The 24,968-nt window shown below is 38.1% G+C and overlaps 1 protein-coding gene across 12 annotated transcripts in view; it reads right to left on the bottom strand.

Moving 5' to 3' along the window:
* Nucleotides 1-3,556: 3,556 nt before the first annotated feature.
* PTPN13 (protein tyrosine phosphatase non-receptor type 13) overlaps nt 3,557-24,968 on the bottom strand; it is a 206,755-nt gene continuing 185,343 nt past the window's right edge. For all 12 annotated transcript variants that reach the window (XM_058547446.1, XM_058547449.1, XM_058547451.1 and 9 more), the window contains 8 exons: nt 19,021-19,076; nt 15,940-16,040; nt 14,233-14,381; nt 12,217-12,307; nt 10,032-10,369; nt 8,097-8,312; nt 6,959-7,021; nt 3,557-4,276 (listed from right to left, as the gene is read on the bottom strand). In XM_058547446.1, coding sequence (XP_058403429.1) covers nt 4,181-4,276; nt 6,959-7,021; nt 8,097-8,312; nt 10,032-10,369; nt 12,217-12,307; nt 14,233-14,381; nt 15,940-16,040; nt 19,021-19,076 — 1,110 coding nt within the window. In that variant the 3' untranslated portion in view covers nt 3,557-4,180. The remainder of the gene's footprint in view (nt 4,277-6,958; nt 7,022-8,096; nt 8,313-10,031; nt 10,370-12,216; nt 12,308-14,232; nt 14,382-15,939; nt 16,041-19,020; nt 19,077-24,968) is intronic.

Below are 24,968 nucleotides of genomic sequence, written 5' to 3'. Positions count from 1 at the left end.
AACGTGTTACTGAGAAGAACTGGAAATAATCGAGTTGTCCAGGAGGCCACACGTTATCTTTAGGATGAAGAATGTAACTAAAAAAAAAGCTCTAACTGAATTGTAGTCTAACTGATCTAAATAATCATGAATTCATAAAAGCCAGGGCCTATGTGATGCTCAGAAGAAATGAGGCCAGAGAATTAACATTAAGCAGAATGAGTCCAGCTATATCTGGAAAAGAGCCAGCTAGAGCGTTGAGGCAGTATAGTGTAGTGGAAAGAGTACGGCCTTTGCAGGGCTCCCTGTATCCCACTTAATGAGCTAGGACGCCTGGGGAGTTGTGGGTTGAAGTCAGGCAGACCTGGAATTGAGTCCCAGTTCTGTTATTTGGGCAACCTTGGGCAAGTGATAATCTCTCTGGACCTCAGTTTCCTCTCTTAAAAACGATAATGGCATTCAATCCTAAACACCCTGAAAAGTGGGCAATATGAAAACATCTGATACGATGCATGCATGCATATGAAAGTGATCATAGTGTTCTGTCCCCTTCTCTTTCCTTTCGCAGTCGCAATTGGGCCTCTTGTAGAAAGGGTAATTCAGCCTCACCCGGTTTAATGAATCACATCTTAGCAACCTTCTGACCAGCATTTATGTGTACTGTACCCACCTGGAGGAGCCCTGCCTGGACATCCAGCTTACTCATTCTGCTGGACACAGCTAAGCTAAAAAATTGGCCACATGGTTTATCAGCAAGTGTCCCGAGAGTCTGCTTAGCTTGACCTTTAAAATATAGCTAATTTTGGGTGAATGAATAAAATTGTTTCTAAACTTGCAAAGCTGAAGACTACTTTCAAATACTTCCTATCTGTGACTCTCTTTTCAACAGTTACGAATTCAGATACTTCTGGGGTCAGGAAAATCTTGAAATATTGACACAGGGTTAGCTAATAAGGAACGGTGGAAACTGGCAGAAATGGAAGGGCACATACGGCTTGCTGCTACCCAATGTCCATTGTTTCCTTTGACCTTATTAACAGAACTAAGATTTTGTTCAGGACAGCAATATGCCTCGCTAAAAATAACTTCGTTGGAGCTAGAGAGGGATATGTGACACAGTTGTTGCTAATAAGATATAAGTGGAAGTCTGCTTGTGATTTCTGGAAAATTTTGCTTTCTTGCCCTAGGCACTGACTGATCCTTCCTCCTTGTCAATTCCTCCTATTTCCTTTCTGGACTGTGGATGTAATAGCTGGAACTGCAGCAGCCATTTCCAGGCCGTGAAAGGAAGGCCAGGATACTCAGACAACTGTTGACGTTCTTGGCCTGCAGAGTAAGTCCCAGCAACTGCTTACTTCTGAGCTTGTGTTCTTAATGAAAGAGAAGACATCTCCTATGTGTGTAAGTCTGTGTGGTTGGATTTTGGTTACTTGCAGTCAAATGCAATGCCAAATTGATATGTTAAAATTTAAATTGGCTTTAAAATACTATGCAGGTCAATGCATAATCAGTTATATTTATCTCCACCATAACAAGGTACCTTGAGTATTTCTGAATTATGTAAAAGGGGAACATGTTCTCACACTGTCAAGGTATTTATGACCGCAAGATAGTTTCAGTGAGCTGTTCTTTTTAATTTCTTCAATTTATCACATTGCATTTAGATAACTAGTCATTTTAAAACCAAGAGATCTAGCAAGCTACCTGGAACCACAGGTGTGAACACCTGATCTTTTCTCAACAGCCATGTCTCTCCTTTTTATCATGATAATTCAGAAATATTTCTACCAATGACATCTACAAAAGTTTTGATTTGGGGACAAAATGATGTTTCTAATCCTGCAATCTTCAGGACTTTACTAAGATACCATTCTTTTAGAATATACAACTTTAGTTCAGTTGTATAAATAGATTCCATCACGATTTATGCTTCCCTTTCTATAGCACAGAGCTGTCTGTCAAGGAAAACAGCCGCTCAGCCAGCTCATTCCCAGCTTCCTTGTTCTCAGGGGCACGGTTTGGCCGGTTCTGGCAGATGGAATGAGCGGCAATGTGCTTTGCTTCCAGGCCTGCCCAGCTCATAAAATCTCCTCACGGGTGGCCCTCCATCCTCTTTCCTTTTTCTGCCTGGGGGAATGGAGACGATTCCTAGGATGACCTTGGAAGCTACATGTTGATTACAGAACCTCCATCAGCCTGGGTTCCTAAAAACTGGAGGAAGGAGAGCTGCCCGCTGAGCTGTTCACCTGAGCAGGTGAATGGAACTGTTAGGTAAACTAGAAATAAGCTTCTATTATGTTTGAGCCATTATATGTTCAGATGTATATTTTATAGGACTTAACTATCTGATGTGTGTTAAGAGCCGAGTTGTATTTATTCATTCACTTGATATTTGAGTGCCTCCATGCGCCCCCTGGCTCTGTGGCCTTGCCACGCTTTCTAACCAGAGTGGCCAGAACAAATGGCTCATCCCATTCCATGGCAGTGGAGCCGGGACCCAGATGAGGGCAGTAACATGTTTACTATAATGAAGTTTCCATTCTGGGGTTGTAAACCGAAACCCACATTTTCTTCCCAGTTTCCATTTCCTAGCTACATTCTTTCCAGAAAAAGGATCCTTCAGCTTTCCCTTCCCACATCTCTGGTGACTTCAGATGGTAGCTAATCACCTCCAGCTGTCCTGGCTCCTGGAGCCCTGCTGGCCTGGTTTCCTGTGCTCATGACATGAAAACAAGGCCTCATGATTCCAACTCATGCAGAACAGGGGTTTCCAAATAGCTCTTAAAGCAATAGAAACCTTTTTTTCAAATGAAATCTTCAGCTACAACCCAATCGATAAACACTGTTGATTGAAGTGGAAATGGTGGTGATGCTCCTCCTGCTGGATCTGGAGCTGCTTCTGACCTGGTGGGGAGCCAAACAATCACTGTGGGGCTCCCTGCGTTCCCAGCTAGATCGTCTCCCGCCCTCCAATAGCCTCAGATGCTCAGCACTAGGTCCCAGCAAATCGCTGTACTTGGGTAAGGTCAGCAATTCAAGTGAACTAGCTCAGAACTGGTCCATCCCGTGAGGAAGAACGGAGCAGTTGCCCGGGGCCTTGTGACGGCATCCCTCACGGCTGAGCGGAGGAATGCTGTGGGAACTGGGAGGCAGAGAAACACGCTCAGTCCTGAGACTCAAAAGCAGGCTCTTGGAGGCCGATCTCCTTCCCTTCAGGCAGAACCAAACAGAAACACCCAGGGAGTGTGATACTGCTTTCTGTGATTACCTTGTCAGCCGAGATATTCTGAGGTTTACCACAACAAGGACTGGAAAATACTCTGATTTATGTATCAGTGAGGCTGGCCCCCCTCACAGGGAGGCAGAGGGAGGAGGGACTGAATTTCTTAGCTACTGTTAGCCAGTACCTGACCCTCACGTCAGACCTTGAAGATCTACCAGGGTTTCTGACCACACTCCCAGTCCTTGTGGGGTGCCCGACAGGGACAAAGTGGGGAGATGGGAAGTTGGGATCCAGAAGTTCCTGCCTTCTCAGGAACCTGGATGTTTTTAAAAAATAACACTGAAAATGTTTAATTTGCACACACTTTGGCGTGTTCATGTGTTAAGGTGTATTTTTATTTACAAAGTGAGATGATGCATAACAAACAGATGATGCAGTTACAAACATCTGATAACTCCATTTTCATGAAAAAGTATATAAATACATTACAGAAAATTCTATATAGTAAAAATTAGAAATCGATACAGTAAACATTTACTACTTTTTTCTATGCCAATATCACTGTCATTTAAAGCTTAAATACTGGTTTCAAGTATCCCCTATAAAATAACTCTATTAAAATACTGGAAAAGAATTTTGCTATAAACAAGATTGGTGCATTAAAAATAGACTCGGTGTGTCTTTATAACAATGTCAACTATAATCAAATGTTGCTTAATCATCCCTAAGATCTGCATTATTCAGTTAGTGTTAAAAATTTTTTAATAATTATCACAGGTTACAGTAGCTGTAAAAATACAGCATTTCAACATGATTTATTGTTATGAAGAATGCCCCTCTAAGGTAGAGGGAATACACAGAATGATATTTATTGCATGGACTTGCAGCCCTATGACCTTTATTTTAAATAGAGAGCAGGAGCCTCTGTTGGAGGTTAGGAGAGAGGCGGAAGGGCATCCAGAAGGCTGTTGTTTCGTGTCACTTCAGAGGCTGGGGCTGTTCTCTTTGCTCTTCTTCAGCTTGCAGACGTGTCAGGACATAAAGGATGACTTGATAGCAGAAAATATATTGATCCTACGGCCAAAAAAGAAGAGACAGGGAAGGAGAAGATGTTAGATGTATAATGTGAATATATTATACATATATAGCTTCACCACGATTGGATGTGATGTTTGAATAATTTTGAAAATATGGAAAAATTTTGTTATAATGTGGAATGTAAGAAGCAGGATACAGAATTCTGCAGTGTCATAAAAATTATAAAAAACAGAAACCAGATTGACAAATGAGGTAGGAAAAAGCCTTGGGGAGGGGTGGGTGGGTAGAAATATCCCAGAGTGCTAACTGAACTTGTCTTTGATTGGCAGGCCATTTCTATTTTTTGTGCTTTGGTAATATTTATGATTTTCTTTTATAGTGGAAAAATAAACTTCCTACAAAATTTCTTCTAGATTTATTGAACTTATTTTGACGTTTTGAAATGTCAAGAAATTAATATCCAAGAATCTACACAAAAGAATTTTCTTTAAATATTTTGGAACAAAAGAATATAGAAATCAAAGTTTTTTGAAAATTAACTTTCTTTGTTGAAATTACTCTCTACTAAGTTGATGGTGCAGGCATCTGAGTTTTCTTGTTATTTGGCAAAGAATTAAAGAGTCTGAAAATAAATAGAAAAAATTCACAATATACCACATGGAAAGTAATATAACAAACTACAGGTGAATCTCGTTTGAAATGGCTGCATGTGTCAGCATGCACACCTGTGCACTTGTGCTTAGACTAAAGGATGTAAGAATGGTGCCTAAAACATTAACAACTCTGCAGAGTAGGAATACAAGTAACCCTGTATTTTGGCTTCCTCACATTGTCTACACCTTCGCTCTTGACTTTCTCTCACGCCACAAACAATCCATTAGCAAACCCACTTCACACAACATCCTCTACTCCCTATACCCACAGCCACCACTCCAGTCTGGGCCACCACTGCTTACCGTCTAACTGACCTCCCAGCTTCTAACCCTCCACCGACCTCTCAAATCAGGTCTTGTTGTAACGTAGCAGCCAGAGTGGTCTTTTAAAATGTGAGCCAGAACACGTCATTCCACACTGACAATCCAGCGATGGCTCCGTTTCACTCAGAGGAAAGCCCTAGCCCTGGCCCCGTCCCCACTCCTCTCACCCATCCCCTCTTTCCCCTTCCACCTCAGCCACAGTGGCCATGACTGTCCCTAAATACACCAGACTCCCTTCTGCCTTGGACCTCCACACAGGTGGTTCTGTCTTCCCCAGAGGCTCTTACTCCCAGATATCTACATGACCCCTCCTTCAAATCTTTGCCCATGTGTCACTTTCTTGGTGGTGCCACCCTGTTTAACATTGCATCCCCAACCTGCCATGACTTTCCCTCTAAAGCACTTATCACTTTCAAAGACCCTACATAATTTACTTACCAAATGTGTTTATTATCTGCCTTCTTCCTCACTAACCCCACAGGAAGATCTTTGTTATTCTAGCAAGGATCTTCGCTCTATTCACTGATGAGCTCCAAGCACCTAGATGAGCTCCTGGTGCGTAGTAGGCAGTCAATAAATATCTGCTGAACGAGTGAACCTCCTGGGTCTAAAGAACTGCTTATACAAATCAACATGTTTTCTTTACCTAAAAAATGTGACTTAGAATTTAGGAGATTTAATTTTAATTAAAAAGGCATATGAAGGGAAGGTAGGCAAATTCTAATTTTATTTTTTATTTTTATTTTTTTTGCAGTTTTCTTATTTTTATTTATTTTTTTGTGAGGAGATCAGCCCTGTGCTAACATCCGCCAATCCTCCTCTTTTTTTTTTTTCTGCTGAGGAAGACTGGCCCTGGGCTAACATCCATGCCCATCTTCCTCCACTTTATGTGGGATGCCGCCACAGCATGGCTTGCCAAGCAGTGCATCGGTGCGCACCCGGGATCCAAACCGCACTTAACCGCTTGAGCCACCGGGCCAGCCCCAAGCAAATTCTAATGTTAAAGACAGTAAACTTCTATATTCTTCATGAGGTAGAGAAATGTGACTTTATCGATACATGAAAATAGCATTCACATTCCTCCACCCAAAAGAAACAAAAAGGATAGCAGAAATACTGAGAGTAGACAGACACTCTCAGCAGTGTCTCAGTCCTCACGAAGGACACAGTCTGTAGGTCAGGGGGTGATACAACCCATGGTTTGATTTCAGGTAAGAGAAACGAAAATGATCAAAACGGAGGATAAATGGACCTACCCATTCACTCTCCCCCAAGAGTGCCTTCTCCAAGCTCAGCAACTCCAGCCTGCCTTCCTGCCTTCTAGTCAACGCTGCTGAATCTATTCCCTCTTGGGCACTTTCTGTAGCAAGAATGTTACCTTCCTTCTCTTTTTTAGGGTGGGAATGGGGAAGGAATGCCACTAATTACATGCTATTTTGTACCACCCCAAATTTTTGCTCCCAACATGTCACCCCATTCTCTGTAATCTATTCAGTGCAGATACTGCATTTTCTCATTTTTTTAAATTAAAAGGCAACATTTTAAAAAAGATAGCCTAGAAATATTTTCATTTTTTTTCTGAATTAGTCCTCATGCTTAAAAGAGTTCCTCACTACCATAAATCTTTGGTTTTATGCAATAATGTGGGAACCCTCAAAAAAGAGAAATGGTTTAACTGGAACTTTTAAAATATCAGAACCTTCACAAAAATCCACATTAGAAAACACCAAGCAAGACCCACCTCCGTCTGAACCATTCCATGCCTTTGTAGTCGCATGCAGCGCACTAAATCAGAGATGTCAAACTGCCGAAGGAAACAAGAGTCTACATGTTAGATAAAACGGGCGACCAAATTTGAACCCCAAAGATTCACAGAGGAGTGGCTTATATAAATTACTGTACCCCAGTCTCCCTCCTCTTCAAGCAGTCTTGAGAAACTATTCTGAACAAAATAAGTTGGTGAGCTGACTCTGCCATCATTTGATGATTTTATTTATGATCTTTCTAAGAATTAGGGAACATTATTCTTTTTGAAAATCCCCCACAGAAATTCTCTTCTCTTTGAAATTTGACTAATTTCTAATTTCATCATTTAAAAAAAAAAAGGTAAACTATTTTTCCTACATTTTGCTTTTCAGAATAAAATTCCTGATCTTTTTATTTTCAACAATATTTAACAGTTGCAAACAAAGGAGAAACAGACTTATCCTACTTAAATTATTATGGTGGATAGACTGTGAAGAGCAAGACTGAGCTGTTTTTAACTAAAATTAAGAGATGATTATTTTAATTACATATTATGTATAGTAAGATATTATAACATTTTAAGTAAGGTTTATACTAATTTAGGTTTTAAGTACGATTATACTCTTATTAGCTTTATTTAAGCAATAATTTTTTAAATTGAGAGTAATTTTTAGAGATAGACTATTTAGCATCAACTTAACAAAATATACATTTCCCACCTGTTGGTAACCATAACAAAAAAAGAATATAAGTTTTTTCACTTCAAAAATATACTTTCTTTTGTGCTTCAATATTTCTATCCCTAAAAGGGTGATAACACGCTGACTTTATCTTACACAAGCCTAAAGACCACAAAGATTAAAACTCGATACTGCATGAGGGGCTTTTAGCACATGGTTAAAAAAACCCAGTTAAACAAATATAAATTTGAAGTATTATTTCTTCTTGACTACAGTCTATGCAGTTCTGAATAATGCTTACTAAAATACAATTTTATATGGTAAGAAAATTAAGGCATTCATCTGAACCGATAAAAAAAAAAAAAAATCCCAAGACCAGAACACATTATTAAAAAATTAGATTCCATTGTTATTCCTGGTCAAATGTTTGTTCAGCCTATATCTTGTACTCACTTCAAGATCTTGACTGATTAATCCTAGAACCACATCTATGCATATCAGGGTCCCCGAACGTCCAATGCCAGCGCTGCAGTGTGTGATGATGGGGCCCGATCTATGAATGTGTCTCATGTAAGAGATAAAAGTGAGCAAGTCGTCTGGCCGAGAAGGTGTATCGTGGTCGGGCCAGGCGGTGAAATTCAGATGAGAAACATGTCGCAATTCTGCTGTCTGAAATTGTACAATAGAATAAGTACGTAAAGGCATACTACACTGTTCACACATCATTAGCTCTTAATATTATTTTGTCCTTTCAAATTATGACTTGTCCAGTGGATCAGATCAAAGGAAAAGTGGAAGAGACAGAAAGACTTCATCAAACAACATGTGGAGGGCCTTCATCAAGGAGGTTGCTAGATCCACATTTTAATTATTGGTAAAAAACTACTTTTTGGAAAACCTAAAAGCAAATTACATTTTGATATGAATAACAACCTTTTTTCACGACCCCATTTCAAATTCACCCCAGATAAAAGCCACAGTCATTGCAATAGCTTAAAATTAAGCCCTAAAATTAAGCCTAAAAAATAATCTGGCCCAGCTACCTCTCAGACCTAACCTCCTCCTCCTGGCCACTTCGCTCCAGCCATAGGGACCTCTCTGTGGCTCTTTAAAAACACTAGGCACAGTTCAGACACAGGGCCTATGCACTTCTGCTGTCTGACTGAAATGCTTCTCCCCCAGATATCCTTGTGGCTCACTCATTGCCAGTTTTTTTCCACAGCACCATCAACATCAGTATCTCCTCAATAGAAAGTAAGCTCCATGAGGGCAGGGATTTCTTTTTGCTTGTGTTTTAACTGCTGAATCCCTAGATTCCATAACAGGGCCTGAGCTCTACCAACGTGTTGATTAAATAAACAAATCATTGAAGCAATACTGAACAACTGTGCTTGCATAAGGAATGGATAGGCTGGTGTAAATGAATAAGGAAGTACAATCTTTAATTCTTTGTAAAATAACAAATCAAAAATCATGAAGGGCATTCTCAGGCTATGTTTACTTGCCACCAATAGAACTGAGTCAATATGGTTTGTTTCTATGAAAGTAGAATTACTCTCTCTGGTTCTTTAAGAAAGCTAAAACTCCAACAGGAAACACATTACTCACACCTAGCTAGTATTACTGGGAGAAGAGTGAAATAAAGGGAAGGGGCGAGGAAACAGCAGCAGCTTTACTTAAGGTAAACTCACTTATTCTAATTCAAGCTAAATTTAGTCAGTGGTTAGGTAGCTGCCATAGGAATTACCTGAATGACAAACGTTTATGCTACAACGGTCCATGTATTACCAAATATGTTAAGCTGTCTTTAAGGGGGAAAATTTTCTACTTAGAGATACCTTAAAACAGTTTTATTGAATTTACTTAGAGGTTTGACCTTAAAAAAAAAATCACTTTCTAGCACATAGCTTCTGAGCCATTCTGTGCTATCACTAAGCAAAGGATGATGGATGATCACATTAAAAGTCCTGTATTCTCAGGGCTGGCCCAGTGGCGTAGTGGTTGAGTTCGTGTGCTCTGCTTCGGCAGCCCGAGGTTCGCGGGTTTGGATCCTGGGTGTGGACCTACACACCGCTCATCAAGCCATGGTGTGGCAGGCGTCACATATGAAGTAGAGGAAGATGGGCACAGAGCACAGATGTTAGTTCAGGGCTAATCTTCCTCACCAAAAAAAAAAAAAAAAAACAGTTTGGCAGAATTCCGGGAGAGGGTCACAGTTAAGCTTATATTAGATAAAAATTAATAGATGGCATTAGTTCTATGGAAATGGGAATGAAGAAGTCACTGGCTTTTATTTAGAAATACACTGATGCAATCATAGAAAGAGTCCAGGCCTGCACTGCAACTAGGAGATAAGCCTTAGTAAGTGAAAAGACTTAATTCACTTACCTGAATGTCTTCTAGGGCCATCACCCTTACTACAAAGCCCTTCAGCTGCTGCATTCTCACAAGAGCCAGCCGAAGCCTGTCATTGACCATTGTAGTTTTGCCTACGATGTTAGGCCAATAGCGCTGGCACTTGATTTTTTCCCCTTCTACTTCTTGGGTCATCATGGCGATCACTGTGGATTTTTGTTCCCAAATCATCTGCCAGAAATCTCCAACAGTTGTAGGGAGAGGTCCTTGGCAGGCAATGTAAACGAACTCTTCTTTCCCCACTGATATCTTAATGAAGCTCGCATTGATATATCCTCCTTCATCTCCAAGAGGCACTCTTGTAGCATCATCTGTGAATTTCCCACCACAAAAGAGAGGCATCTATATCATGCATTTTTAAACAAGAGCCTTATAAACAAAGTGAGTCAAAGATTAGGAGAAATTCCTCATAACCATAGACGAAATCACAAACACATTTTAATAAAGGTGTATTTGCAAATTGTAATAGAGTCAAATCATGTTATACTCATTTCACTCATTACAGGTATATCCAAGACGTCAACTCAGTGAGTTTCTGACAGAAAACTCAATATTATCTACACAGATTTGGTTTAAGAAATTAAAACTAATAAATTAATAAATATTATTTACACAGATTTGGTTGAAGAAATTAAAACTAATAAATTAATAAATGCATTTACAACTTCTTAATAAGTACCTAGAAAAACAAACACCATTTTGCTACTCTTCTCCACCTTTAACGATGACAGTAATGAATTTAATAATGAATGACAATGCTAAAAAATTATTTCATAAAACAAAAATTAGTATTACAGTGAAACTGTTAAAGAACTTATTACAAATATAATTGGCATAATTAACTGTTGCTCATCCAATTAAATGAGATTCTTCTTAATAAGCAGCCAAAATAATAAACTAACAATCAACAAAAAGGTAGCTCACTTGATTCTCCAGGCATACAGGCTCTTGTCTTTGTCTAACAGTAATTTCATATAGTCAAAATATACATTTTCAAACCTGGCTGCCCCAATGAAAAGTATATATAAGCCATCTTATCCAAGAGAATTAATTTGTATGTACTTATACATTGGAAGTCATTTTTACTTCAAATATTTATAAATTTAACTGGTAATTTCTGTGATTATCAAATTAGGATTTTTAGGAATAGCTTTCAAAATCCTCCATCAATTACCCTTCTCTTACTTGACTTCTATCTCATTAGTCCACAAAAACATATCCACTCAGCAGTTTTGGATTTATGGCTTATCCCATTCTGACTTTGAGATACCAGTCTGGCCATTTTTCTTGCCTCAAAAAATTCCCACCTACTTTATGACAAACCATGATCTATTCTATCTTCAAAAAGCTAAGATTCACTTCTTACAGGAAGTTTCCCAAAATGAATTTTGTGTCTTCCATCTTGATGAAAAAAATTCAATTGTATTATTATTTATTGCATGATTTGTCACTATTGGTTCTGTTATTTATGACTTCTTGGCAAAGATAGGGTCAGTGTGTCATATGGTGTAATTCAATGTGCTAATATATATAAATGTGGCTGATGATTACTATAAGAAGTTGCTAGATGTTAATATTTGGCTGTATACATATATTCATACATAATTTTAAAAAAATCACATACTGATTGGCGAAATGGGTAAAACATGAGTAAAAAGAATTGCCTTTTTTTCCTTCTGGTATCTGAAACAGTTCCAAGTATAATGCAACCTGGTGGTACCACTGGAGCCACATGCATGTACATAGCTATTATGTGCCACAGACATTTCTCTAAACTTAAAACGAGTGGAATAAATAGATGCTGGTTGTGATGCACGAACCGAGAAATTGGTCATCTAGAGGCCAATTCATATTTTTTAAAAAAGACTTTAAAATGACTGATTTGGCATCACTGATTAATTTCTAATACTATGCTAGTAAAAATTCATGAATGTCTGAAGAAATAGTCAAAATTCCTCTGCGGGATTTTCAAAATACACAGATAATTTAAAAAAGAATTCTCATTGTACATCTACATTTACTTGCTACTGATGTAAATCTCCGAGTGTGTGTGTGTACACACACTTATGTGAGAGACAGGATAAACTAGCATAAAAGTTTTAAATCAGTTCAAATTATATTAAATATACATTTGATTTGAAGCCAAATCAGAACTTACAAGGAAGTATATTTTTATATCGGTTCTTCCTTCTGTTTTCCTTAGTTTGCCCAATTAAACACTGATCCAAAGGTTTTAACTCTTGAAGATTCTGCAAGCAAAAATGGAAATAAAGTTAAATTTGTTGATAAGCAGTAATTCAGTAATAACTGCAAATGCTTTAAATGTGCAGGGTGTTAAATTGGCTATTGATCAGGGCAGACTTTTTGTGCTAAGAAATAGATATGTCCTGTAGGGGCCAGCCAGGTGGCATAGTGGTTAAGTTCACACGCTCCGCTTTGGGGGCCCAGGGGTTGCGGGTTTCGGATCGCTGGCACAGACCTACATACTGCTCATCAAGCCATGCTGTGGTGGCATCCCACATACAAAATAGAGGAAGATGGGCACAGATGTTAGCTCAGGGACAATCTTCCTCACCACAAAAAAGAGAAATAGGTAAGTCCTGTCAAGATAAATAAGACTAAAATTCCGATACTAATTTTATACACCACTTGTTGAAATATATTGTTGCAAATATCTTTAATTTAACATGCTGTAGCCAACTAACTTTGTGAGGCAGCACTTTGTACCTTAATTTTAAATCTCAGTTTAAAGATGTCTAATTATATTTTAGAAAAAAAATACAACTTGTAAAAACAACTTTGGCTTAAAGTAATAAGCTGGAGCAGAATTTCTTTTTTTTTTTTAGGCATCTACTATCTTTTTTTAATTGATTTATTTTTCTCCCCAAAGCCCCAGTAGATAGTTGTATGTCATAGCTGCACATCCTTCTAGTTGCTGTATGTGGGACGTCGCCTCAGCATGGCCGGAGAAGCGGTGCATCGGTGCGCGCCCGGGATCAGAACCCGGGCCGCCAGCAGCAGAGCACGCACACTTAACCGCTAAGCCATGGGGCCGGCCCTGGAGCAGAATTTCTGGACAACACTGTCTGTGGGGTCATAGACTATTCCATGTGGTTAGATACTCCTATGTTCTAAAGTGAACTCTTTCTCACTTTTAATTCATTCACTGATTAACCCATCAACCCATCCATCCATCCATTCAACAAACATATTGAAAATGACTACTATGCAAGGCACTGTAGTAAGTGCTGGGAATACAGTGGTGAGGAAGAAAATAGGATTCTGGCTCTCCTGGAGCTTATAGTCTATTGGGAGAAAGAGGCAGTAACAAAGTAAACAAACAAATATTGTGATATATGCTTTGAAGAAATTAAGAAGCTGCTGTGATAGAGAAAAATAAAGATCTACTTTATATAGAGTTGTGATAGAAGGTCACTGAGATAGTGACATTAAACTTTAAGACCTTAAAGAAGAATCATTTCCACAAAATGGAGAGAAGAGTATACTTTAACTACTGTGAACTTGTTTCCAAATCTATATGATGGGATTTATATTTTGAGCATTAAATACGAAGCACCTAGCACATTGCAGAAGCTCTCAGTCAAAGTTCGCTCCTTTCACTCCAGTGGCTGCCAAAAGCTCAGGAAGTTGGCAAGTAAGCAGAGGGACTGAGGGAGATGGGCGAGGAAAACCCTCCAACTACAGCGGTGCCACGTTTCTCTTTTGCCTAGTGGCAAATACGGATGGTGCCGCAGGATCACAGGAGTGAGGGCTCGAACCACTGCTGCTCTGAACTGAGGGGCACATTCTTGGAGCTGTATTAAATTAGAAACTGTTGCTAATTATGAACCACATCTACAGTGTATTAATTATGAAGATTAGTGAACGATTGGAACTGATACTTGATTTTTAAAAAAAAATCTCTTTGTCCCTATATATGAGGCAGGGAGGATAATCTTCAGGGAGATTTATCTAGCTCCAAAGTGGCTAAAGAGATCCCTTTAGATCAATACTATTAGCATCCTAATTAAAAAAATTAATTTACTGCCAGATACGACAAGATGGTGCTTTTATAGTTGGAAGTAAAGTTGTAAGGTAACAGACATTTTCAAAATTTCTCCTAACTTTGCATATAACTTTGTTTGGAAAAGAACCATTGGCAGAAGCCACTTACCTCCAGCTCCTTAGAAGGGATTCCTTGATCTAGTAAACCCCGCAACATTCGAATGACTGACTTCAACTTGGTGCCAGTGTATCTCCCAGAGGGAAGCACTCTGACGATGGGGAGTGCAGCGAGCCCCTCATTGGTGAGAAAGGGATGATCTAACATGAAGACAGCAGTTAATTTTTTTTAAAAAAATTTCTCTCGGAACTGATTTAGCTAATAAGGGAACTAATTTGAACCTACTGTCACCTCGTCTATTTTTACAAAAGTGAGAATCTTTAGAATTAATAAGGCAATAGAATTAATAGGCAGGCAGATAACTACAATCAACATAGGAAAATCTTGGCCACAGCAAGGCCCTTGTACCCAACTTTTAAGGAAACACCTCACCAACTGTTCAGAAGTTCTTATGGCTTTTGGCTCTCATTTACTTACAGTTTCTAAAGGAGTTTAATTGTTTCTTTTTGCTTCTCTTGACTCAAATGGCACTCTTTTCTTGACAAAAATGTGTCTAGTCCTGTTATTACTTTGCATTTAAATTAGCTTCCAAGCACACGGGGAAAAGACGAAGGGAGATGCTTCAGAGATTCCTTATAATGCGACATTGCACTAGATGTCTCCTTTCTCTACTCACTCCTGGTACTCAGTGCCAGTATCTCTGGCATGTGATAGCTTTCTTCATGCAAATGAAACCCTTGGGGTCTTCAGGAGTTTATCAAACAAGTGCTATCAGTGTCTTAGAAGAGATATGTGTCTAATTTAGTACCTGCTCTATGGAAACTGTTATATCCTAGAAAAAAGTAGAAGAGACTTCTTGCTATAGTCTGCACAAGTGTAGCTTTAATTATGTCAATCAGTTGATTAAAGCATTTTGATGATGCAGGGACCATGTAAGCAACAATAATGCTAGGTACTGCGTGGGATGTGAAGCTGTACAAAATACCTCAAGAAGCTTAACATCTAGCTGGAGCGAAGGCTAGTTATGAATACAAAATTCACTCATGAAATAACTGTAAACTTTTACAGAACTAAGTGTGAATGCAACAGGAGCTCAGAGGCTGGAGAGAGAAGCACGGGCTACAGGAGTTGGCAGGAACATTGTCATTGACACTAACAGTCTACCCAAATCAAAAAAGTATTAATTCAGCTTCTTTAATTTCTTTTAACAATTAAGACTTCAAATTACAAAACCATATTCTTTCACTGCATTAGTATAACATTTCCTTATATGACAAAAGAGACATGAAACACTGGATAGAACTTTATTTCTCCTCTGGCTCAGTTATAAAATGAGAGAGGCAGTAGTAGTGAGGAGAGATCAATTGACTCTTGCTCTAAAAAAATGAGGTTGCGATTCAAGGGTAATAATTTCCTATCTTGGAGCTATTCTACCCACTTTACTATAAATAAAGTGTGCTCCTTGACTTCTCATTCCAGAATGGCTAAATGGCAAAATCGTGACTTTGTGTTTCCATTTAAAGTCTATGTTTATTTACATGTTTTACCCAAGCCACTGAGAATTTTAGCCTATAACTGTGCAAATATCTGGTTATGTAAATGAATGTTGATGTTTCTCTATGTGATTTAACTTTTGTATAGAACCACAAAATGTACACACAAAATGTAACATATCCATATATTCTGAAAATTGTAATTTTCAAACACGGTTTGTCGATCCATTGTTTCTGATGAAAAAATTGCTAATAAAATTCTTGCCTTTCTCGGAATCTTCATGGTTTGTTGTTTCTATTGGCAATTCGTCACTTCCCCATGTTATTTCATCATCAGTCTTCTTTTCTTGTGACTTTTGAATTAAGCTATGACAACAAAACATATTTGTAATATTTTCTTCAGTTTTGTCCCCAAAATAAATTTAAATATTATGTCCTCAAACCATTTATTTCCTCTACAATTATTATGGCATTTTAAAATAGATTATCTGATTAAAAAAACCCAAGTCCACAATTCTCAAAATTTATTGGTAGATGTAAATTAAACTGTTTAATATAGTTTAAAATTTATCCTCAAACAAATCCCAAGTGTTTGAAACTTAGATTGAAGTATTCCTTTTGGGAATGTAGAAGGTGGTGGTTTGTTTCCACCCTTCAACATGGATGATTGATCACAATTGTGTCAGTACAGCTCTCTCGTTTTTTTGACAGCTGCCTACTATTGTACTGTATGAATGTATCTTAATTTATTTACAGAAGTCCCTATTGATGGACATAAGTCTTTTGCTATAATTGAGGGCTAGGAGAATACTCCTGTCTTTGGGCACTCGCAATGTAATAAAACTCAGTACAAGTTCTCATTGTTCTAGGGGTGCATAGCATATGCCAACTCCCTGGTAAGGTGGGTGGCTAGAAAACAGAAACGAGGTAGGAGAATAATGTTTAGTGCTAAGATGAGATGCAAAAGGAAGCTGTAAAAGCCTGAATACACCTTTTCACTTTCTGATATTCAGGAGAACAGAGCAGAGTCCATTCCTCTGATGACATTAGTACACACTCTTAAAGCAGGACATGTACTAGTGCTCCCAAAATGTCAAAAACAGGGCAATTATGCTGCTTTTATGGTGGATGGTTTCCTCTGCTTCAACTAATTGTGGGTCGTAATTAACATTTAATTGGAAAATTCTGCATCCATGAGGTTGTTTTTGTCTTCTAGTAAGTATACTTTGTCTGCAAGGATGTATTTTCGCAATCCTTCCATCAGGCATTCCCTTCTTTCTCATTCTTTTGAACAGCTGCTTAGTATTTCATTGTATGAGTATAGTACACTCTAATTTGTTTTGTGTCTATTATGGTTTTTTACTACTATAAACAATGTTGCAATGAATATTCTTGTAGAAATATCTTTGCACACATATGGTAGTGGGACCAATTCTTAAAAATAAAATTGGTTGGTCAAAGGGTATGTACCACAGTGCTTTGAATCTATGACACTCATGATTGTAAGCTATACTATTATTTTGTTTACATTAAGAAAGAAATAATATCGATGATTGGAATTTTAAGACTCTTCATGATTTCAGAGATATTAAAATTAAAAAAAAAGTATATCCAAGAAATAGTAACATGCAAACAAATTTTTTTTTGAGGAAGATTGGCCCTGAGCTAACATCTGTTGCCAATCTTCCTCTTTTCTTCTTTTTTCTCCCCAAAGCCCTCAGTACGTAGTTGTAGGTCATTCTAGTTTTTTTATGTGGGATGCTGCCTCAGCATGGCTTGATGAGCAGTGAGTACGTCCGTGCCCAGGCTCCGAATCGGCAAACCCTGGGCCACCGAAGAGGAGCTCGTGAACTTAACTGCTGCACCACTGGGCTGGCCCCCATGCAAATAAAATTTATATGTTAATAGTGTTTGTAATTGCGACTAGAAGAAATTAACACTAACTTACCTTTCCTTCCTTCCACCCCTTCCTCTCCTCAACAGGGCAAAGCCTGTATCTTTACATTTATTGGCAGCTGGCCCAGATATCTGCTAATCTTTTAAGTATAAAACTGTATGCATTTCTACATTAACATATGTACCCCCTTGTCTAACTCTACTTAATGAAAAATTCTTTGTCAATTTGCTTTTCTAGGAAAATGCAAATAGCTCCCTTTGACTGTTTGGTTATCATCTAACATGAGGCAAAATTTATGTATAACCACTTTCTTGGCCCAACACTATATAAATAACTCTTCCTGATATATTGTTTAGTGTTACAAGAAAATCTTATTTTATATTATAAACTGTTTTCAAAAAGAAAAAAATGGGGTCGGCCTGGTGGTTAAATTTGCACACTCTGCTTTAGCGGCCTGGGGTTTGCAGGTTTGGCTCCTGGGAGCGGACCTATGTGCTGCTTATTAAGCCATGCTGTGGCTGCGTCCCATACAACGTAGAGGAAGATGGGCACAGATGTTAGCCCAGGGCCAATCTCCCTCAGCAAAAAGAGGAGCATTGACAACAGATGTTAGCTCAGGGCTAATCTTCCTCACAAAAAAAAAAAAAAAGAAACTAAAAAAAAAAATTTCTGGAGTTTAAAAATGTTTCTTATCTTCTTTGGTTTTATTTTCTTATTAGAGAAAAAAACTCGTAAAGTATAGAAAAATAGAGAAACAGAGAAACAAGTTACCTATAATCCTACCAGGAAAAGACAATTACTAACTATTATCATTATTGGCACATTTCCTTTTAGATCTTTCTTCCATTTTTTTCCCATGGTCAAGAGCATACTGCTTTTCTTCAGCAATGTTATAACAAACACATTGTCACATGTCACTAGAACCTTCTTGTAACAATATTTTAAAAACATTCTTAATATTCAACTATAGTTCCATAATTTACTCAACAATTCTCATTTTATTAGAAAAGAACAAATTAATTTTATTTTTTATTTATTATTTTTTTTTGAGGAAGATCAGCCCTGAGCTAACATCCGTGCTAATCCTCCTCTTTTTTTTGCTGAGGAAGACCGGCTCTCAGCTAACAACTATTGCCAATCCTCCTCCTTTTTTTTCCCCAAAGCCCCAGTAGATAGCTGTATGTCATAGTTGCACATCCTTCTAGTTGCTGTATGTGGGACACGGCCTCAGCATGGCCAGAGAAGCGGTGCATCGGTGCACGCCCAGGATCCAAACCTGGGCCGCCAGTAGCGCACCCCGTGCACTTAACCGCTAAGCCATGGGGCTGGCCCACAAATTAATTTTAAAATCAACATCTAAATGGAAATCTTCAGAGCACTTCTAAAAAAGAATGGAATTGTTATAAATACTTTAAAAAATTATTTTCTAAAAAAAACTTATATTCATACCTTTCAGTTTTTACTTTTTCTTCACTATATTCTTCACAGCCATTCATTTTGGTAGACTACAATGAAGACAAATCAAAATCAAATTAACCCATTGTAAAAAAAAAAATCAATCTCATAATATTCAATTTTTTCCTATTAATTATTTCCTGTATTTACTGTTATTGTTCATCCTAATATTACAAAGACACATGTGACATTGAATTAATACATGTCAAACTTTGGCTTGGGCATCTTCAGTGGCCCAAGAGTTTCTGCAGGTTCCACTGATTCACCTTCACATTCATCTTGGCTTTTACCTTCTTATATAAGGGATATTAATAGTAAAGAGGTAAGGAGAAAGCAAGATGAAAATCTAAAGTAATGATTATTTAGATATGCATATTTGGCATGTTTTTACACTACTTCAATTTTAAAATCTGTAAATGTGCACTCTAGAAAAATCTTAGTAATTTCCAATGTGTTAAATTATCTTTCCTTTTTATTATTAAAGTGAGGGGTCTCTCCACAGGGAACACAGATCAATCAGCCCACACTTTAACTGAGTGTGGTGCTCAGAGACCCAAATACTGTAGGAGCAGTTAGCTACAATTAGAAGGAGAAGCCGAGCCAGCCCTGAGGGCCTAGCATTAAAGTTCGGTGCACTCTGCTTCAGCCGCCTGGGTTTGGTTCCCGGACACGGAACCACACCACTTGTATGTCAGTAGCCATGCCACGACGGTGCCTCACGTGGAAGAACTAGAGAGACTTACAACTAGAATATACAACTATGTACTGGGGCTTTGGGGAGGGAAAAAGAAGAGAGGAAGACGGGCAATAGATGTTAGCTCAGGGTGAATCTTTAGCAGGAAAAAAAAAAAAAGGAAGGAGATGCCAAGTTGCATTCTTACATGGTTAATAAATCTTACATTTCAGTCTTTATCAGGATAAATTATTTTAACAAATGGGAAATTCTTTTCATTTCAAGACCCTGAATTATCTGGCCTCTATCTACCTCTATTAGAAATCCATATCCATCTAGTTTTACTCTCCCATTCACTTAATAGGCTTCAAACCCACAGGTCTGTCCTTTAGTTCTCCAAAATCACTCATCTCTTTTCACAGCAAAGCTCTTCCTATGGAAGATGCTTTTTCTTCATTCACTGTAAGTGTCTTTTTCTTCTGAGGACGTTCCCTAATCACCCAGTCTAAAGTAGGTGTCCTTGGTTATTCTTTTTCATCGCACTTTTTTTTTAAAACTTCATGGACCTTATGACAACTTGTAATTGCATGTTTATTTGTGTGTTTATTGGGTCCTTCCCTTTTCCCTTCCATTAGACTGTAAGCTCTCTGGGGGTAGGAATTATGCCTGTTTACCACTGAATGCCCGCATACGCTTATGCCTGAGCTATAGAAGGCTGTCTCCCTTATTTAATAAAAATATTAACAACCTTTAATATGGCCTTTTAATTATAGACTTTGTAGAGTTAAAACGTCTACAAGTAAGTTATTCTGATAGCAATTTCAATTTATTTGAGGGAAATGCAGAACTTCTATGGAGGAAGAAAAAAGGTAGGTTATTTTTACCCACTAACAACTAAAAGGAAGCTTCTTAGAGCTTATCTGTTTTTAGAAGTGGATGATTTTGGTCTGGGTTAAATTTTTTTCCCCAAGTAAAGTCATTTGGATTTCTTATTCCTCATCATAATCCTGGCCTAAGAATCTACTATGTGTGCAATGATTTTGAAAAGTATAAAGCCTTTTATAACAGTCAAATGCTATTATTAACATTAAAATGGTAAGACAAAGCCTAACTAGAAATAACTATAGTGATACTTGTATTAACTGATTTCCAACTATTTTTGCAGAGTTCACCTGTGTATGGGGGCAGGTAGGGTTAAGGAGATTGGCCTTCAGTCTCCTCATTCTAGATTGTAGGCTCTCTGGAAGAGGATACAGCTGTGGTACTGTATCCAGGAAAAGATTTAAAATTTTTATCACGGCCAGCCTACTTGAAGGTTAGTTTGTAAGCCTATTGCTTAAAAAATCTAGACCCAGCAACTTGAAGAGCAGAGAAGATATCTCCTGGATCCAGGACCAGCTACATAATTCGTTACGCCCAGTGCCAAATGAAAATATGGGATCTCTTGCTAAAAAATTATTAAGAATTTCAAGACAGTGATGGCACAGCATTATTTTATAAATAAGCACGGAGCTCTTCCAAGCACTGGGCTCTGTCTGCTGGATTGCCTGACCGCTCATAAAGCCAGCCTTGCCTGGATCCTACAGTCAAGCAGGATTATCTTACAGGTGATGGGAAGCCAGTGAAAGTTTTGTATTGTTTTTTGATTAAAAAATTAAAAACATTTTTTTTAGAATAACCACAATCAGAAATAACATAGGAAGCATACTGATGAATTTCAGCACACTGATGCCATGTCTTTGGAGGACATGCCTTTCTCCTCTTCTCTTCATCCTAGCTCTTTTGACTTCATGGGGAAGTGTTTCTACCTCTCTCAGGAAAGACACTTGTCCAGAGATGTGGAAAGACCAAATTCCTTGGCACGGCATCTAAGTCACTTCATGAACTCATCCCTGCCTATCTCTTCAGCCGTAGCTTTCAAGACACCAGGTGATACCCTACTTGCAATGATTTAGTTCCCTGAATGGTCCAGGCAGATTCAGATCTTCATGCCTTTCTTAAGCAGCATCTCAGTATGGAATGCTCTTTCCCTTATCTTCTCTTATCTCACCTATCAAATATATTTAAAATGCTAATTCTCTAGGAAGTTTTAATAACTATATCCACTACTGTGTAGTCCCCATCATTCCCCAATTCTTTATAACCCTCTCTGAAGTCCATAGAAGCATTTGTCAGGACATGTTTTTACTATAGTTTTTTAACGTTACATTTACTTATTTACATATGTACATGTCCCAAATTGACTACAAGATGCTACAACCAAATTTAGGACAGAAACCCTGACGCCCCTTCTTACCCTGTATCCCCACCATAAACAGAGTCAAACAAGTTCAGCAATAGCTAAGTGAATGGTTTTGAAACTTTAGGCAATAATTCACAATAATGTGTATGACTGGCATTCATTCTTTCATTCATAAATAAGACACAGACATTGGTCTAAAGTACTTCACTAAGACGAAGTCAAGCACAGAGACAATTTCAATAAAGTGACAAATTTGATGACTGTGCTATCAGAGGGATAATCTTTCTTTTTAAAAAAGACATTTCTATACTCTGTATAATACCAATGGTTAGCAGCTTAACTCTTGGCGCACGATAAAACTTTCAGGTTTTTCAGGTTTATATTCTACTTTCAGTAGAATATACTGTTAAGAACCAATTCAGTAAGTAATCTACAATTTGTTTAGGGTGATCCCAATGTGGTGCACTTACAAAAAACTGAGTGTTTTCAGAAGTTCTAAGGAACTCTTAAAACTACTCAAATGTAGGCAATATTCTAGAAATATAAGATGAAACAGAAACCTTTTCCAGAATACTGGCTCAGTCTTCCTTTCAGCTATGGAGATTAGTCATATTTGTCTCTTCTGAATTTGTCTGCTTATAATTTCCATAGTGATTTTAACACATTTAGAGTTTGACACAAATGAAACTTTTTCATGTTTTTATCTCAGTATCTTGTTTTCCTTTTTCCTAGATTTGTTTTTTTACTTTCTTTGTTTTGTTTACCATTAGTCAAAACCTCTTCTAAAGCAGAAGTCTCATCTATTCAAGTTGCCAATTTATTATTTTTAAGAATGGACTGGACCAAAATATTTGGTCTTAAACATCTTGAATTCTCAAGGCACAAATTTGTGGGTTCTATCTGTAATTTGGTGGCAGGACAACTTACATTTCTTAATAACTGGTAGAATATTCTCCCTCCACAAACCCTAATTTTTAGATTCGTCCTGGACAGTTTTACTTCTTAATTCTTCCATGTGAACTTCAGAATCATTTTACCAAGCCACCTTGTCCTCATTAAAACAAAAAGTCAGGGGCCAGCCCGGTGGCGCAAGCAGTTAAGCGCACATGCTCCACTGCGGAGGGCCGGGGTTCGCTGGTTGGGATCCCGGGCGCACACCGTCATACCGCGTGTTGAGCCATGCTGTGGCGGCGTCCCATGTAAAGTGGAGGAAGATGGGCACGGATGTTAGCCCAGAGCTAATCTTCCTCAGCAAAAAGAGGAGGATTGGCAGATGTTAGCTCAGGACTGATCTTCCTCACACACACAGAAAAAAAAAGTCAAAATATTTTATGAGACCATATTTAATTTATGTGTGAATCTGGGGAGGATATAAATTTTAGGCTTTTCTAACAAAGAACAAGAAATGTTCTTCTTTAATATTTCTTTTATGCTTCTTTGTAGAGTTTTAAAGTTTTCATAATATAGATCTTGTACATTTTTGGTTGAATTTATGCCTAGGGCTTTTATTTGTTTTGTCACTATTGTGAATGAAATTTTATTTAATAATATTTTATAACTTGTTAAAGTAAAGACTGTGTTATGGACTGAATTGTATCCCCCCCAAAATTCATAGGTTGAAGTCCTAATCCTCAATGTGACTGTATTTGGAGATGAGGTCTTATGGAGGTAATTAAGGCTAAATGAGGTCATAAGGATGGGGCTTTAATTCAATAAGACTAGTGCCCTTAAAAGAGAAAACACCAGGAGTGCACAAACAGAAAGGGAAGGCCATATAAGGATATAGGGAGAAAGTGGCCATCTGCAAGCCAAGGAGAGACGTCTCACCAGAAACCAATCCTAATCTTGGACTGCCAGCCTCCATAACTGTGAGAAAACAAATTTCTGGGGTTTTTTTTTTTTTTGTCTTTTTTGTGAGGAAGATTAGCCCTGAGCTAACACCCGTTGCCAATCCTCCTCTTTTTGCTGAGGAAGACTGGCCCTGGGCTAACATCTGTGCCCATCTTCCTCTACTTTATATGGGACGCCGCCACAGCACGGCTTGACAAGTGGTGCGTCAGTCCGAGCCCGGGATCCGAACCCACAAACCCCGGGCTGCCCAAGTGGAGCACACGAACTTAACTGCTATACCACTGGGCTGGCCCCAAATTTCTGTTTTTTAAGCCACTCAGTTTTTGGTATTTTGTTATGGCAGCCCAAGCAGACTAGGACAGGTTGCAAACTCAAATGACTGCAGGAACTATACAAATAATATAAACCTTTGAAATGCTGGGGTTGGGGGTGGGAGCAAGCAGGGCTGGAAAACAAGAAATGAAGTAAAAATAGGAAACAGAAAGTGGAGTTTGCAGAGAAGTGGTCATAGCATACAAGTCATTTAAATTTTATAACATTAATTCTGTCTTGTGAGACCTGCAAGTTTACAGTATAAAGAAATAGGGATCGTGGTTGCATTGTTGTTTATAGTAAATAAGGAATTTAAAATTCATCAACAGATAGCCAGTTTAATAAATTATGGTATATCCATGCAATGGAACAATAGGAAAGCATTAAAAATTATGAGGCACATTTTTATGTACGCATGTGGAAAGAGGATAATAATAATTTAGAACCACATGATAAAATTTATATTAAAAAAAAATTATGTATGTACCGCCATGCATCCCTTAATCACAGGGATACGTTCCGAGAAATGTGTCATAAGGCGATTTTGTTGTTGTGTGAACATCATAGAGTGTACTGGCACAGACCCTGATAATGCAGCCTACTACACCTCTAGGCCACACAAGACTAATCTTACAGGACCACCACTGTATATGTGGTCCATCATTGACCAAAACGCCCTTATGTGGTGCATGACTGTATATAAATATCTATGTTTTCATATGCATAATGGAAGGGTAAAAGCTAAAATTTTAACAATAGCTACCTCACATGAAGGTGAGGAATGGGTAAAAAAAGGGACTTGCATTTTTAGATGATTCTGTTTGAAATACATATATTATTTTTTTCGATGGGGAAGAATCGCCC

This window comes from Diceros bicornis, chromosome 8, assembly GCF_020826845.1.
Source record: "Diceros bicornis minor isolate mBicDic1 chromosome 8, mDicBic1.mat.cur, whole genome shotgun sequence".
In the NCBI taxonomy this organism is placed as follows: Eukaryota; Metazoa; Chordata; class Mammalia; order Perissodactyla; family Rhinocerotidae; genus Diceros; species Diceros bicornis.
The sequence above is the reverse complement of the archived record's forward strand: the minus strand, read 5'-3'. Positions and strand labels throughout refer to the sequence as shown.